General features: G+C 51.0%; 1 protein-coding gene across 1 annotated transcript in view; it reads left to right on the top strand.

The window, feature by feature from the left end:
* The first annotated feature begins 7,816 nt into the window (after window positions 1–7,816).
* Window positions 7,817–13,367, top strand: part of LOC132483159 (laminin subunit beta-3-like) — a 39,395-nt gene continuing 33,844 nt past the window's right edge. The window contains exons 1-2 of the mRNA XM_060088407.1: window positions 7,817–7,844; window positions 8,654–8,808. Coding sequence (XP_059944390.1) covers window positions 7,817–7,844; window positions 8,654–8,808 — 183 coding nt within the window. The remainder of the gene's footprint in view (window positions 7,845–8,653; window positions 8,809–13,367) is intronic.

Genomic DNA, 13,367 nt, shown 5'->3' with positions numbered 1-13,367 from the left:
CGCGGCATGTGGGATCTTCCTGGACCAGGGCACGAACCCGTGTCCCCTGCATCGGCAGGCAGACTCTCTACCACTGCGCCACCAGGGAAGCCCCAACACCTTTATTTACAAATGATGAAACTGAGGCTCAGTGGCGGGTTCTCCCAAGTTTATGCTTCTATTGAGAAACAGAGCTGGAGCTAGGTCTGGGATTTCAGAGCTGTTCAAGTCCATAGAGACACGATGTGGCCACAAACATTGCAGGGAGGTGCTGATTCAAAGCCGATAGGTGGGGTTGATTCCAGACAAGAAGACAGACTCACCCATGCTTCTTCCCCCTCAAACCACAGGAGGCTCATTTCTCCATACTCAGCCCTCAAATGCCAATTAGAACATTAGGAAATTGAGTTTGCCTCTCGAGTGGCCCTTTTAGGGATGATATTTGGAAGTTTAAAGTCCCGTGAGGCAGCCCTCCGCTAGCACGGGGAGCAGACCCCCCCCACCACGACCTCCGCTGCCAGGTCCCTCTCAGGCATTCCCAGATGCTCCTGACCTCACCTGTGGCCACAAGTTGCCCCCTTCAGGTGTGTGTCTCTCTCCCCTCAGGCCACATGGCCAGCTCCACATGGCAAGTCTGTGGCCAAGGGTTACAGAGGTTGGACTTAGGTCCCAAGAAGCTAGTTCCCAGAGGCAATGGTAGAGAGGGAGTGTGGTCTGAGCCAGGCTGCCCCCCAGAAAGGTCGGGAATTTGGGAGGGCAGTGAAAGTGGCAGAATGGTCAAGATATTCCTCCCTCTTTTCTGGGGAGCCACGAGCCAGCGTTAGTTCCCCTCAAGAGGGAGGTGACATTTGGAGGTGCACCCTAGGACCTAGGAGATAGAAGAAACTGGGCCCCCTGACCCAGAAGGCTGACCTCTGGGGAGGGGATCCCCTTCCTTCGGTGAGGGGGAAGTTGTGTCATCCTGTCATCATGTTCATTCTTGTTTGTTTAGTCTTGTCAGCTCTCCGAGATGTTTGTCTGGTCACCTCCCCTGTCTTCCCACCCCTTGTAGGTTGCTCACATCCTCACTCAGAGCAGCTTCCTGTTGGTATGAGGGGGAAACCCTGCTGGAGTCTCTGAGAAGGGGCATCTGGAGTCCAGCACCGTCTCCATCCATCTCCATCTCTAACACAAAAGAGGTTGTCTACATGGAAAACAAACAGGAAGGCACCTAATGGTGTCTGTTCTGGATGTTTCTATAACATCAGTGTCTCCCCAGGAGTCTCCAGTCGACATTTGTGCCCCCAAAACACCCTTTTTCAGTTATTGGGTCTTGATTAGGTTTGGGAAACATAAAGTTCAGAGTCTGGTGGACTCTGGTCAAGGATTACCAAGGGTGGAGGCAGGGAGTTTAGGCCATCTTAGGCCCAAAGTAATGCTTAAGAACATAAGTGCCAAGCAAACTGGTCTGGTTTCAAATGACCACTTACTAGCTGGGACCAAGTTCTTTAAAGTGTGCCTCATTTTCCTAATCTACAAAGGAAGAATAATTAAGTGTCTACTGCATAGAGATGTAGTGAGTATTAAATGAGGTAATATGTATAAAGATCTTAGAACAGTGCCTGGCACACTGTGAGCTCTCCAGAGAATGTTAGCTGTGGTTAGTTTAGGCTGACTGCCTGATTTCTCCCATACCTCAGGCCCAGGCTGATGTGCACCGCTGTCAATTGGATGGACATTCAGGATGGGAAGGGGAGGGTCAGGGGAGACAGACTCTATGGAATAGAGTCACCCCATGATGGCAGCCCAGGCTCCCGTTTTCTTTCTCCTGGCCCCCACCCGAGGCTGGGCTCCTGCCTGAGCTCATAAAGCCCCACCTTCTCTCTCTCGTTTTTGGAGAGGTGCACAAAGAGTGACCGCTTCTCTGGGCAGCCGAGTGGTTGTGCAGAAGGGGAGACACGCCAGCTTTAGTCACTTGACAAATCCCCAGGACCCTTCCTGGAGCCCACCCAGTCCCACAGACGAGGACTCAGCCATGACTCACTGGATCTGGGTGGTGCCCAAGCCTTAGTCACCTGGCGCCCCTTCCTCCAACACCTGGGATCTGGCATCCACAGCCTGGACCAGGTTCTCTTTTTTTTTTTTTTTCTTTTTGCTGTATGCGGGCCTCTCACTGTTGTGGCCTCTCCCGTTGCGGAGCACAGGCTCCGGACGCGCAGGCCCAGCGGCCATGGCTCACGGGCCCAGCCGCTCCGCGGCATATGGGATCCTCCCAGACCGGGGCACGAACCCGTATCCCCTGCATCGGCAGGCGGACTCTTAACCACTGCGCCACCAGGGAGGCCCTGGACCAGGTTCTCTTATCATAACTTCTCAACCTCTTTCCTCCTCTCCACCCTCCTTCCCTCCTTTCTTTTCTCTCTATCCCTTGATCTCTCATTGATCAGATCTTGGCTGATTTCCCTGGCAACATGGATGGTTTGAGCCTGAGAGATGGGTAATGGAGATGGTAGTTTCTCAGGCCACCCCCCCTTCCCCTGTCAGAGATATTGTAAGGGACAATGGACAAGCAGGCAGAGAGGGAGACTGCCTGCACTGACATGGTGCCATTTCTGTAATCTGGAGGTAGGTGTCTCCAAAGAGACCTTCCCCACCCCGCTGTCTGCAGCTGACTGATGCAGGAATTTCCACTATTAGTCATCCATTCTGGTGAGCAAAAGCCCAGACTGTCCCCTTTGAGAATGCAACTATACCTACAGGGCATGAGGAACTCTTTAACTTATATCAATGATTTCCACAGAGTGTGAATCCATTCATTCCACAAGTATTGAGCACCTCCTACGAGCCGGACACTATTTCTAGGTACTCGGAAAACGGTAGTGAAAAAAATGGACAAAAATCTCTGCCTTCTTGGACATCACATTCCAGTGGGGGGAGAGAAAATAAACATGATAAATAGATAGATTGTATAGTTGGTTAGAAATTGGTAAGTACTGCAAAACAAAACAACACAACTCATCCATAATGTAGGGTAGGTGGGGTTGGAAATGCTAGGGGTGGGGGACAGGGACGGGGAAGGGAAGTTTGTTGTCATTTTAAATAGGGTGGTCAGAGTGGGCCTCCTTGAGAGGGTAGCATTTGAAAAAAGAGTTCAAAGAGGTAAGAGAAGTAGCCTTGCCAACATGGGGGAAGAGCGTCCCAGGCAGGGAGAGCAGCTGGGGCAAAAGCCCTAACTCAGAAGCAACCTGGTAATTTGGAAGCAGAACAAGGAGGCCGTGTGGCTGGAGGGAGAGGATTCGTGAGGGAGAGTAGTGGTAGAGGTGGAGAAGGAACGGGCAGTATCAGATCACGTGGGGCCTCATGACTCTGACTGAAATGGGAGCTGGTGCAGGGTTCTGAGCAGGGGAGTGACAAGACCTGGTTGTGGGACTAGACAGTTAGGAGTTAGGGGGCTGTTGCAGAAGCCTGGGGTAGACAGGCTCAGGCCAGGAGGATGGAAGTGGATTCAGGTTGCCTTTGGAAAGGGGAGCTAACAGAATTGCAAGATGGACTGATGTAGGTACGAGAGGAACAGGGGTCAAGGATGACCACTTTCCTGAGCACCGCTTTCCTTGTTCTAACAAGCCAAGGCTCGGAGAGAAAGAGAGTGGAGAGCTCTGGAGCAGGGTGGTGGGCAGCGGGAGAGGAAAGGGATACAGAGGGGATGGTGTTGGAGCAATGCTCCCACCTTTCCTTTAGCCTTGGCCAGGTCCTACCCTAGCTTCTGTCTCTAGATTAGGCTTCTTGTCTCTGAAAAAACTGGGTTCTGAAGTTCAAACCCTGTGCCTGGGGCCCTGCAGTCCTGGGGGTACTAGATTCCCACTGGGGAGTCCTTAGTGTCCCTGAGGAGTGGGTTGGCTGGGCCCTCCTTGGGGTCTGCAGAAACAACGTCCTGGACTTGGCTGGGAACGCGGGGGTGGGGTGAGGGACCCACACAGAGCAATTGCCTTTCCCTCTGCGAAGCCAAACTGCTCTGGGACCTGCCCCAGCCTGTGAAGTCTGAGACAGCTATTTACCTGGGCTCCTGGCCTCATAATGGGAGAGGAGAAGGGGGATTTAAAGGGCCCAGCCTCCCATCGCACTCCCGCCCCACCGGTCTGAGGATATGGCATTGCAACGGCTGCTTCTTCTGCTGAGTTAACTATTCATGAGTTCTTTGTCACATCCTTTTCCTGGTTGTGGGCAGAGGATGGACAGCTCCATGAGGGGCAAGATTCCTGGAAGCCTCACGTTTAGGGAGTTGGAGAGAAAGAGAATAGATGGGTGGGCTCAAAGCTCACGGGTGTGAGCAGTAACCTTTCCCTGTGGCGGACTGGAGGGGGTGTGTCTCTGTGTTCTTATTGCAGAGGCAGGGCCCAGGAGGGCCAGCTACTTATCCCGACTCATTAAGCCAGATTTCACTGGAATGTTTACAGGGGTCAAGACACTAACATTTATTGGAATGTCCGTTTGCATCCAAACAACTTATTGCCCATTTGCTAATTATAGTATTTTTCCTGCCCATCTAAACTTCTTCCGCTACATTAGAATCTGAGGATTAGAAACGCCCAGGTTACCATTTAATCCACAAAATCCTACATTTTCCCCTTAAGCGTTCTCAGACCAGTTTCTTGGACTTAACCCTCCAATTGTAGAGAATTTCCTGCTGAGGAGACACTGACAGGTTGTACTGGCTCCTTAAGAGCCTCCTTTAAATAGAAACTTTGAGGCAATAATGTCCAAACAAGGCCAGTGTAGGCTCTCTGGGGCCAAGATCTGAACTGGGTGACTTTCCAGATCTCTCTAAAAGCCTTCTGACCCTAACCTGGTGGGGAAGACTGTCCTCCAAGACCAACCTCTCGATATGGGCCATTTACAGAAGCTCTCAGCCCAAAGCCCTAAGCCAGGAGCCCGCCCAGGCTCCTACAAAGGAAGCTGTGTTCTCAGGCCTGGCAGGAGGCCAGGGGAAGTTGGTCCAGTTATGCCTCAGCCTTCCTTTCCATCCCTTAGGAAGGTCAGGTCTGTCTTCTGGCCCTCGAGGCAGGCATTCTTGCCCAGGGTGGGAGGGGCTAGGAGAGCAGCCCTTCCCGAGCTGGGAGCCATGACTCACAAGTAGTTACCTGTCCTTGGGCTCCCTGCCAAGGCTGCGAGGGAGCCTGAAGGGAGACATTTAGAGTTCATTCCTGTTTATTCCTCTTAAGCTTTTCTTGGGTGAGTTGGGCTTTGACCCCTTCCTGATGAACCATAGCGTTTTAATCCCCCAAGAAGCAGGGATTTTCCATTTTTTTGTTTTCCCTTGGGAGGGGTCTGGTGCTTTCCAGGGTCCTGGATGTTCGCGTCTTTTTCCCTTCCAGCTCAGTGACCGGTCTGGGGCTATAACACCTTATATAGAAGCCCTGATCCTTGTGTTCTCTGCTTGGTCTTCTGTCCAGGTTGGTCCAGGACACCAGAGGAGGCTGACCTCTACGGGCCTTGGGAAAGTGCCAAGCGCAGTGCCTGTCACAGATGCCAGTGTCCTTCCCCCCCCACCCCTCCGCCAGGAATCCTGGTCTCCAAAGATCACTAACATTCGCCCCACAAGGCACCCACAGGCAGGCGGGTTCTGCCGAGCTTGCTGTGAGGCCTCTGAGACCGACCCACCTGTCCAGTCCTGTCTGGGGGTGGGGGTGGGGGTGAGGTTGAGGGTGCAGTGACTACAGATGGGTGTGCCAGCTGCCAGATTCCTGAGTCCCGCCCTGCAGTGGGTAACGCCCAGCCAGGACCTCTCCAGAGGTGAGGCCGTTGTTTAAAACCTAGGAGCCAGGAGAGGGGACTCCCACATTCAAGGCGCGCTCTCAGAGAGGCGATCTGGAGAAAGAACCGTGGCAGCAAGGAGTGAGGTACGTTACCTGCCTTCACCTGCCTGGTGGGGGCCGGATGTGGGACAAGGGCTGTGTATCTGGGTGTCTGGGGCCTGGTTGCAGGGCCTGATTCATTCCTCTTCCTGGGAACTCAGCTGAGCCAGCTAAGATCCGGAAGGCTAGGTTTAATGTCTGCCATTGTTTGGATTTCTTTTTCACAACTGATAAGCATCTCAGTGACTTAGAAGAAAGCAGGTTCAGAGTTGGGACTGAACACAAAGAGACGAGGAGAGGGTGGGCTGGCCCAGCTAGGGCTGCCCAGAATGCCTAGTTCCGGGTGTGGGTGTGGTTCCAGCCCCTGGATGGGAGAGCAGAGATAGAGCTGGAGGAAGCCAGAAGACGGGTCTCCCTCTTAGGCCACAATTGGCTGTGTCACCTCAGGCCACCTGTCTCTTCCCTGGGCCCCTGACTCCTCTGGTAGGGGATTGGAAGGAAAGATTTTGAAGCATTAGGATGTAAGATTTAAAGATGTAGGAGTATCCCTGGTCCCCCCTTTCCCCTGCCTTTCCAAACCCCCATCCTTCCATCCCAGCCAGAGGAGTTTGTGGCCGTCATTGGAGCAGAGTGAGCATCTGATCCAAGGCAGAGGTGGGCACTGCATGAACAGGGTGGGGCATTTGCCTCTAGGACCCTTTGAATATCCACCCCTAGCCTCCTTCAGAATCCTTGCTCTGTGGCCTCCCAACCCCCATGTCTCCTGTACAGCCCCAGCCCATCACTAGAGACATTTTGGGTTGCTTCCAGTTCGGATGAACTCCTCACTCACTCTTTTTTTTTAATTTTCTTTTTAAAAGTTTTTATTAGAGTATAGTTGCTTTATAATGTTGTGTTAGTTTCTACTGTAGAGCAAAGTGAATCAGCTATCCGTATACATATATCACTTATTTTTTGGATTTCCTTCCCATTTAGGTCACCACAGAGCACTGAGTAGAGTTCCCTGTGCTATACAGTAGGTTCTCATTAGTTATCTATTTTATACATAGTCTCAATAGTGTATATATGTCAATCCCAATCTCCCAGTTCATCCCACCGCACCCCTTTCCCCTTGGTATCCATACGTTTGTTCTCTACGTCTGTGTCTCTATTTCTGCTTTGTAAATAAATCGTCTATACCAGTTTTTTCAGATTGCACATATATGCGTTAATATATGATATTTGTTTTTCTCTTTCTGACTTACTTCACTCTGTATGACAGTCTCTAGGTCCATCCACATCTCTACAAATGACCCAATTTTGTTCCTTTTTAAGGCTGAGTAATATTCCATTGTATATAGGTGCCACATCTTCTTTATCCATTCCTCTGCTTACTCAATTTTAAAGACTGCTAGGCCTGCCTTTCCATCATATTCCACTACCTGCCCAGCCCAGAGATGTGGCCATCACAGCCTCACTCTCGGGGTGGCTCTGTGTAGTACTGAAGACCATGCCAATAGCAGGAGAGGGCTCAGCTCCAGGTCCTCAGCCTCTTTGACCCACTCATCATTGCACCTGTAGGTGGGCCAGGCCCTGAGAAAGGACACTCCTCTTTCTTGGGGAGGCATCAAGGCCCCGGACTTCTCCTGCAAAGGGTCCAGCTCTTTCCTGCTCCCCACATTGTCCTTCTGACCATGTGGGGTAGGGCAGTGTCGATCCTCCTCCTCTCTATTTCAAAGGGGGAAGCTGGAGTCAGGGAGGGGGTGGCATTATCCCAGGGCACCCTGGAAGTCACATGCCAGCTGGGACGGGGGCCAGGTCTCTGGCATTTTCCAAGTTTTTGGCTACAGATGCACCTGCTGCTCAGAAGTGCCCTAGGTCAAGACCCTAAGTAAAGGTTTCTGAGAAAACATGAGTCCAGAAACAGCAAAGGGCTGGTGCACCCTAAGGGTTTGCATGGTTTCACCCAGGCTACTTTGTTCTGTCCCAGGTGAGGTCCTGGGTGGGGATCATCCCATTGGCTGAAGATGAGGCCGCTCCTTCTCCTGTGTTTTGGTAAGTATCCCTTCCCATCCTTCCAGGCGCTGTCATATACCAGGGAGGGGACAGCCGTGGGTAGGAGGACAGTCTACCAAAGTGTGAGCATCACCAGTCACCCTGGGGTCTTTGGGTTTGGGACACTTGTCTACCGGGATGTCCATGAGGTTTCTCTGTCCTGGGGGCCTTTGAAGAAGATGATCTTGAGAGGCTCCCAAATGTCTTCTTCCTACCTGAGGGTGGTTTGTGGCTTCCCCAGTGCCCTGCATGGTTTATTTCCCATCCTCTCACTCTCAAGCTGGTCCCAGAGCCATCATGGCTTGAGTTCTTGATGTCCAGTGAATTGCAGCTGGGTACTCCCAAAGCGTGGCAGGGTCACCTTTACAGATAAAGAAGCAGACAGAATGCAGGTATCTCTCAGTGTCCCACAAAGAGCCAGCAGCCAGCACTACTCTGGGCTGTTGACAGAGGCCACGCTGCAGGTGAGGAGAGTTGTGGGCCATGTCCTGGTGGCTGAGCGTGTGTCTGCAACTCTGTTCTAAAAAGCCACATATAGATGCTACATTTCAGGATCATCCGGGCTTTTTAGTTGCCAGTGTTTCTCCTCCTTTCTTTTTAGGGGGCTACAGACTATAAAATCAGCTTTTTTAGCAAACAGCATCAGGATTGCGATTATTCCCACAACCAGCAGGTGGGAGCATGAAGAAGGTGGAGAAGAGGGTCTAGTCTTGCTGATCGATGTCGGCTTCCATGAGGCACACTGGGGTGGCCGGCTAGACCCTCTTCTCTCTAGGCTGCACCCCTGCCTGTACCCCCTGTGATTTCAGTCTTGCCCAGCATCCTGTGTGCCCAGCAAGCCTGCTCCCGTGGGGCCTGCTATCCACCCATTGGGGACCTGCTCATTGGGAGGACCCGGTTTCTCCGAGCTTCATCTACCTGTGGCCTGGCCAAGCCTGAGACCTACTGCGTCCAGTATGGAGAGGTAGGCTCTTCCTCCATGGCCTCGGGGGGCTGGAAGAAGGCGAGCTGGGGCGGGGATGGGGAAGCCTGCCATCTGTTCACTGAATACTTAGAGTGGACTTGGTATCAGCTTAGATCCATGCGCTGTGGGGAGTACAAGAAAAGCGTAAGACCAGATCTCTGCCTCTAAGGAATTTTCACCTTTGTTGGGCAAGAGAAAATGTACTCAGAACTAGCGGAATAGCTCCTTTCTCTCTTTTGCTTGATAAAGCTGGAGTTTTTCTCAGCCCCTGGGCCTGGGCAGGACAGTTTTCCAAGTCTTGGGAATAAGCAATCAGATAGATGGGGATCCTTTAGGTGCGTGGGGTGTACGGTGCCATCTTTGGTGGACAGCGTCAAGGCTGGTGGAGCACAGATGCTGGGATGTGTGCAAGGCTTGTGTTCTTGCTGAAGGGGGAGCTGAGCTGTGCCATGGCCCCTCCCTTGCTGCCATCTCTTTGGCTAGTGTTGGGGAAAGGGTGTGGCTGGAGCTACCAAATGATTATAGGCTGGAGTTTATCCTTCTATGTTTTGCAGTCGTCACGTATGACTTACCTCTCAGCCTCTGCATGTTTGGTCCACATGTTCCACCACTCCGGGAGAAGTGGGAGACATCTTTTTTTGTAGAATTTTTTTTAATTAAAAAAAATTTTTTTGAAGTATAGTTGACTTACAATGTTGTATTAGTTTCAGGTGTATAGCAAAGTGATTGAGTTATATTCTTTTTTAGATTCTTTTCCATTATAGGTTATTATAAGACATTGAACATAGTTCCTTGTGTTATACAGTAGGTCCTTGTTGGTTATCTGTTTTATATATAGCAGTGTGTATCTGTTAATCCCAACCTCCTAATTTATCCCTCCCCCGGGGGATATATTCAAATTACCGTTAAAGGACACAGATCAGTGAGACAAACAAGGAAGTGACTTGAGGTTAGCAAGGAGGTTCAGTGGCTCAGCTGATAAGGAAAAGAGCTGAGCAAATCCAGGCACTGGAACTCTTTGACCTACGTCAATTCTCATCACCTATTTAGGCAACTGATTTGTTTCAAAGAGCCGTTGAGATTTTTCTTCTACTTTGCCTCTGGACCTTTCTGGTAGGAACTTTGGTTTTCTTTTTTTTTTTTTTCCCTTCAACAAGGTTGGGGTCTTTCCTTGCTCCTTGTGTTTACCAAGGTGGAAATCACTCAGTGTTTTCTTGTTTCCCAGCTGCCTGTCTCATTTGGCCATTTTTTATGCCCTCAAAACACAGGTTTGGAAAAAGGGAAGAGTGAGGGAGTGGTTTTCCCTTGAGCCTCTGCATCTCTTGGGGGTAAAAAGATAGAGAGAGAAAGGGAGTGAGAGAGATTAATGGCCATGAAGGAGGCTTGGGTTGTCTGTGGTTTCCTCTTTCTGGGTGGTCCTTGTCCTCAGGACCATGGAGATGGTATCTGATCCCATCTCTGGCCTCCCTGCCCTTCCAGTCCCCAGTGTTCTTTTGGCCACTTTTTAATCATAGGTGGTACTGTATAGTGGCTTTGGAGGTGCTGAGCAGAGATGGCTGTGGTTTCTGCATCTCACCCACTTGGATGTGGGAAAGCCCATTTGACAGTGTTGGGTAAGATGGCCAGCATCAGGCAAGTCCTCCCTGTGAGCCCAGATTACTCCACAAGCATCAGGGGACCTGGCAGTATTGAGCCTTCCAGGGCACAGAATGGCTTTAGTTGCTGCCTTCCTACACATCCTCCAATCTTGTGCCACTGAGCCGTGTCTAAAATTTTCAGGGAGTCCTCTGCTGATTCCCTTCCTTGGGCTGATCCGTCTTCTGGGATGGGAAGCAAGGAGAGATCATAGGCCCCTGTGTTGGGATGTTCCTCAGCCACAGCCCTGTCTGGACAGCCTCTTTCCCTCTAGGCTGGGCTTTTGGCTTCATCCTGACCTGCCCTCTGCCTCTCTCAAATGCCCCAGGGAGACAACTGCTTCCCTTGCTCTTAAGCAGCCCCTTGAGAGAAAAACTGGGTGCTTGCAAAAGAGAAATCTAGACTTTTGAAACCATGGGGATGGATAAATCTCAGCTATTTCAGTGCTGTGAAAGTTGAGAAGCATTGGTTCTTTTTCTCCTTTTTCTATAAGGGGGAATAAATCCATGTAACCTCTTGGAAGAGTGGAGGATAGGGCATCTTGAGTGCAGTGTGTAGCCCCAGGTCTGCCACTAACTTGTGGTGTGATCTTGGGCAAAATATTACCCCTCTCTAAGTCTTCCTTTCCTCTTCCATGAATGAGTGTCAGAGAAATGGTCTTTAAGGTCGCTCTTTGCTCCAATTTTCTTTGGGAATGAGCTGCCTGCTGAGAACCAACTTCTCTCCCCCACCTGTCTCCTCTCTGCCTTTTCTGATTTCTCTTTCCTTCTCCCTTCCCTACCTAACCACCTAGAGGCCACTGGTTGCCAGCAGTGAAGACACACACTAAAGGCACAGATACCCTTCTGTACAGGTGTACCCTGAACCCTCACTTGGTGCAGGGGCAGCTGTGTGACGAAAATTAGGAATCCAGATTTAACTCTGATGAGTTCCAATTTCAGTTTTGAAGTTTATTTTATTATTAAATGATATTATAGTAACTATAACTTATTAAGCACATATGACATGTCTCAGGCACTCTACTAAGAGTTTTATATAAGTTATCTCAATTAATTTTCACAATACCCCATGAGGTGGCTCTTATTATCCCCGTGAGCTATTGGGAAAATTTGGATGTGTGCTGGGACCCCCAAACTTCTGATGGAAACACATAGGTACTGAGTTTTCTGAGTAGTTAGAGATGGGGGTGCAGTGGCCAGCCCCAGCTGGAAGGGAAGGTGGCGTGGTGCAGAGCTGCATTCCTAGGGCCTGTCCCTTCAATCCCCCTGCATCCCCCTCTACCAGCTCCCACCTCCATATACATACCTTCCTTAAGTCATAGCCTCTGGTTACTGCCTCTGTTCTATTTTCAAGCAGGGGTGACATGGTGAGCCCTGATCCCAGTAAAAGTCACCCAGCACCTGCTGCCTGCCTGCCTACTGGTATGGCATAAATGTAAGTGCATTAGAGATTTATGACTCTTGGACATTTTAGCATTGCTCGCTGCCCCCTGCCAACCCTGAAGAAACTCAGGAACAGTGGGGACTCCTTCCTGTTCCAAAATTGTCTCTCCCAGCTCCTGATCTCAGTGTGGCTCCTTTCTCGTGGGTCAATCTTAGCCTGTTAGCATGTCACCTCTTCTGCCTAATTTTGTCTCACTGGATCAATCTTATTGGCCTTGAGGGCCGGCTTCTATGGGTTTTGGGTCCATATTGCAGCCTTTACGATGGACATACGACTCGGCCAGCTTTGCCTTATGCGCCCACCCCAACCCAGCTTTGCCCTTCTGGGCCTACCTGCCTTGACTACCCATTAACTGTCCAGGCTTGAACCCAGGCTGGTCTTTATCAAAATGGCCCGAGGCTGCAGTCCCACCCTGTCCCCTGGTTCCCTCTCTTCCAGCTCCTAGGTAACCTCTGAGTAAACTCACTGCACCGTTTTTCCCTAAAACCCAAGGCATGGATGAAAATGTCTGTGATGTCTCCCTACCCTTATTCTCGTCTGTGCTTCCTCTGAGCCTTAGTTCTTCATTTGAAAAATAGGAGTAATGACAGCACCCACTTCAAACAGTTGTTGTGAGGACTGTATAAAGGAAGGAGCCAAGTGACCACTGGGCTGGTGTCTGGAAGATGCTAAATGTCCCATCCCCCTCTCCCCACCTACCCAGACATGTGTCCGCATGCAGGGGCCTCCGCATCTGTGAATCATGCTCTTGAGCTCTTCTTCCTGGATCAGGACACACTCTCGCATACTTACTGATTATTATTTTTTCTTTTTGTGGTACGCGGGCCTCTCACTGTTGTGGCCTCTCCAGTTGCGGAGCACAGGCTCCAGACGCGCAGGCTCAGCGGCCATGGCTCATGGGCCCAGCCGCTCCGTGGCATGTGGGATCCTCCTGGACCGGGGCACAAACCCGTATCCCCTGCATCGGCAGGCGGACTCTCAACCACTGCGCCACCAGGGAAGCCCTCACATACTTATTGAAATCAAACTGCCCTTGGGCCAGCCCACTTTCTGCTTCCAAGGTGACCGCTGTCCATCTGATTTGCAGTGGGCTGCTGGGAAATCTGGAAGTGGTCGTGGTTAATGAAGTCACCCAACTGGGGGTGAAGACTCTCTAGGTCTGGTCCTGGCTCTGACACTTAGAATAGTAACGTGACCTCAAGAAGGTCATGGTTTCTGTCTAGACCACCATTTCCCCATTCATGAAATGAAGGAGTTGCGTTAGTCAGCCTTTGTTTGTTCAGCTCTAACATCTCTGCCAACTTCTGGCTGGGCTGTATGTGACCCTGAGGGTTGGCCATCGTCTCTGTCAGGTGGGTGCTGGCAGGGGCTGAGCCATGACCTTCAGTCATCTCTGGGCTGGTGCACGCTCCTTGGGAACCAGTGGGCTTCGCCTGGAAGTTTTCCAGCCCTGATTTCTGCTCCTGACAATGTCTTCTCCA

The sequence above is a fragment of the Mesoplodon densirostris genome, chromosome 2 (assembly GCF_025265405.1).
Source record: "Mesoplodon densirostris isolate mMesDen1 chromosome 2, mMesDen1 primary haplotype, whole genome shotgun sequence".
NCBI lineage: Eukaryota > Metazoa > Chordata > Mammalia > Artiodactyla > Ziphiidae > Mesoplodon > Mesoplodon densirostris.
This window is presented reverse-complemented; position numbering and strand designations above follow the sequence as displayed.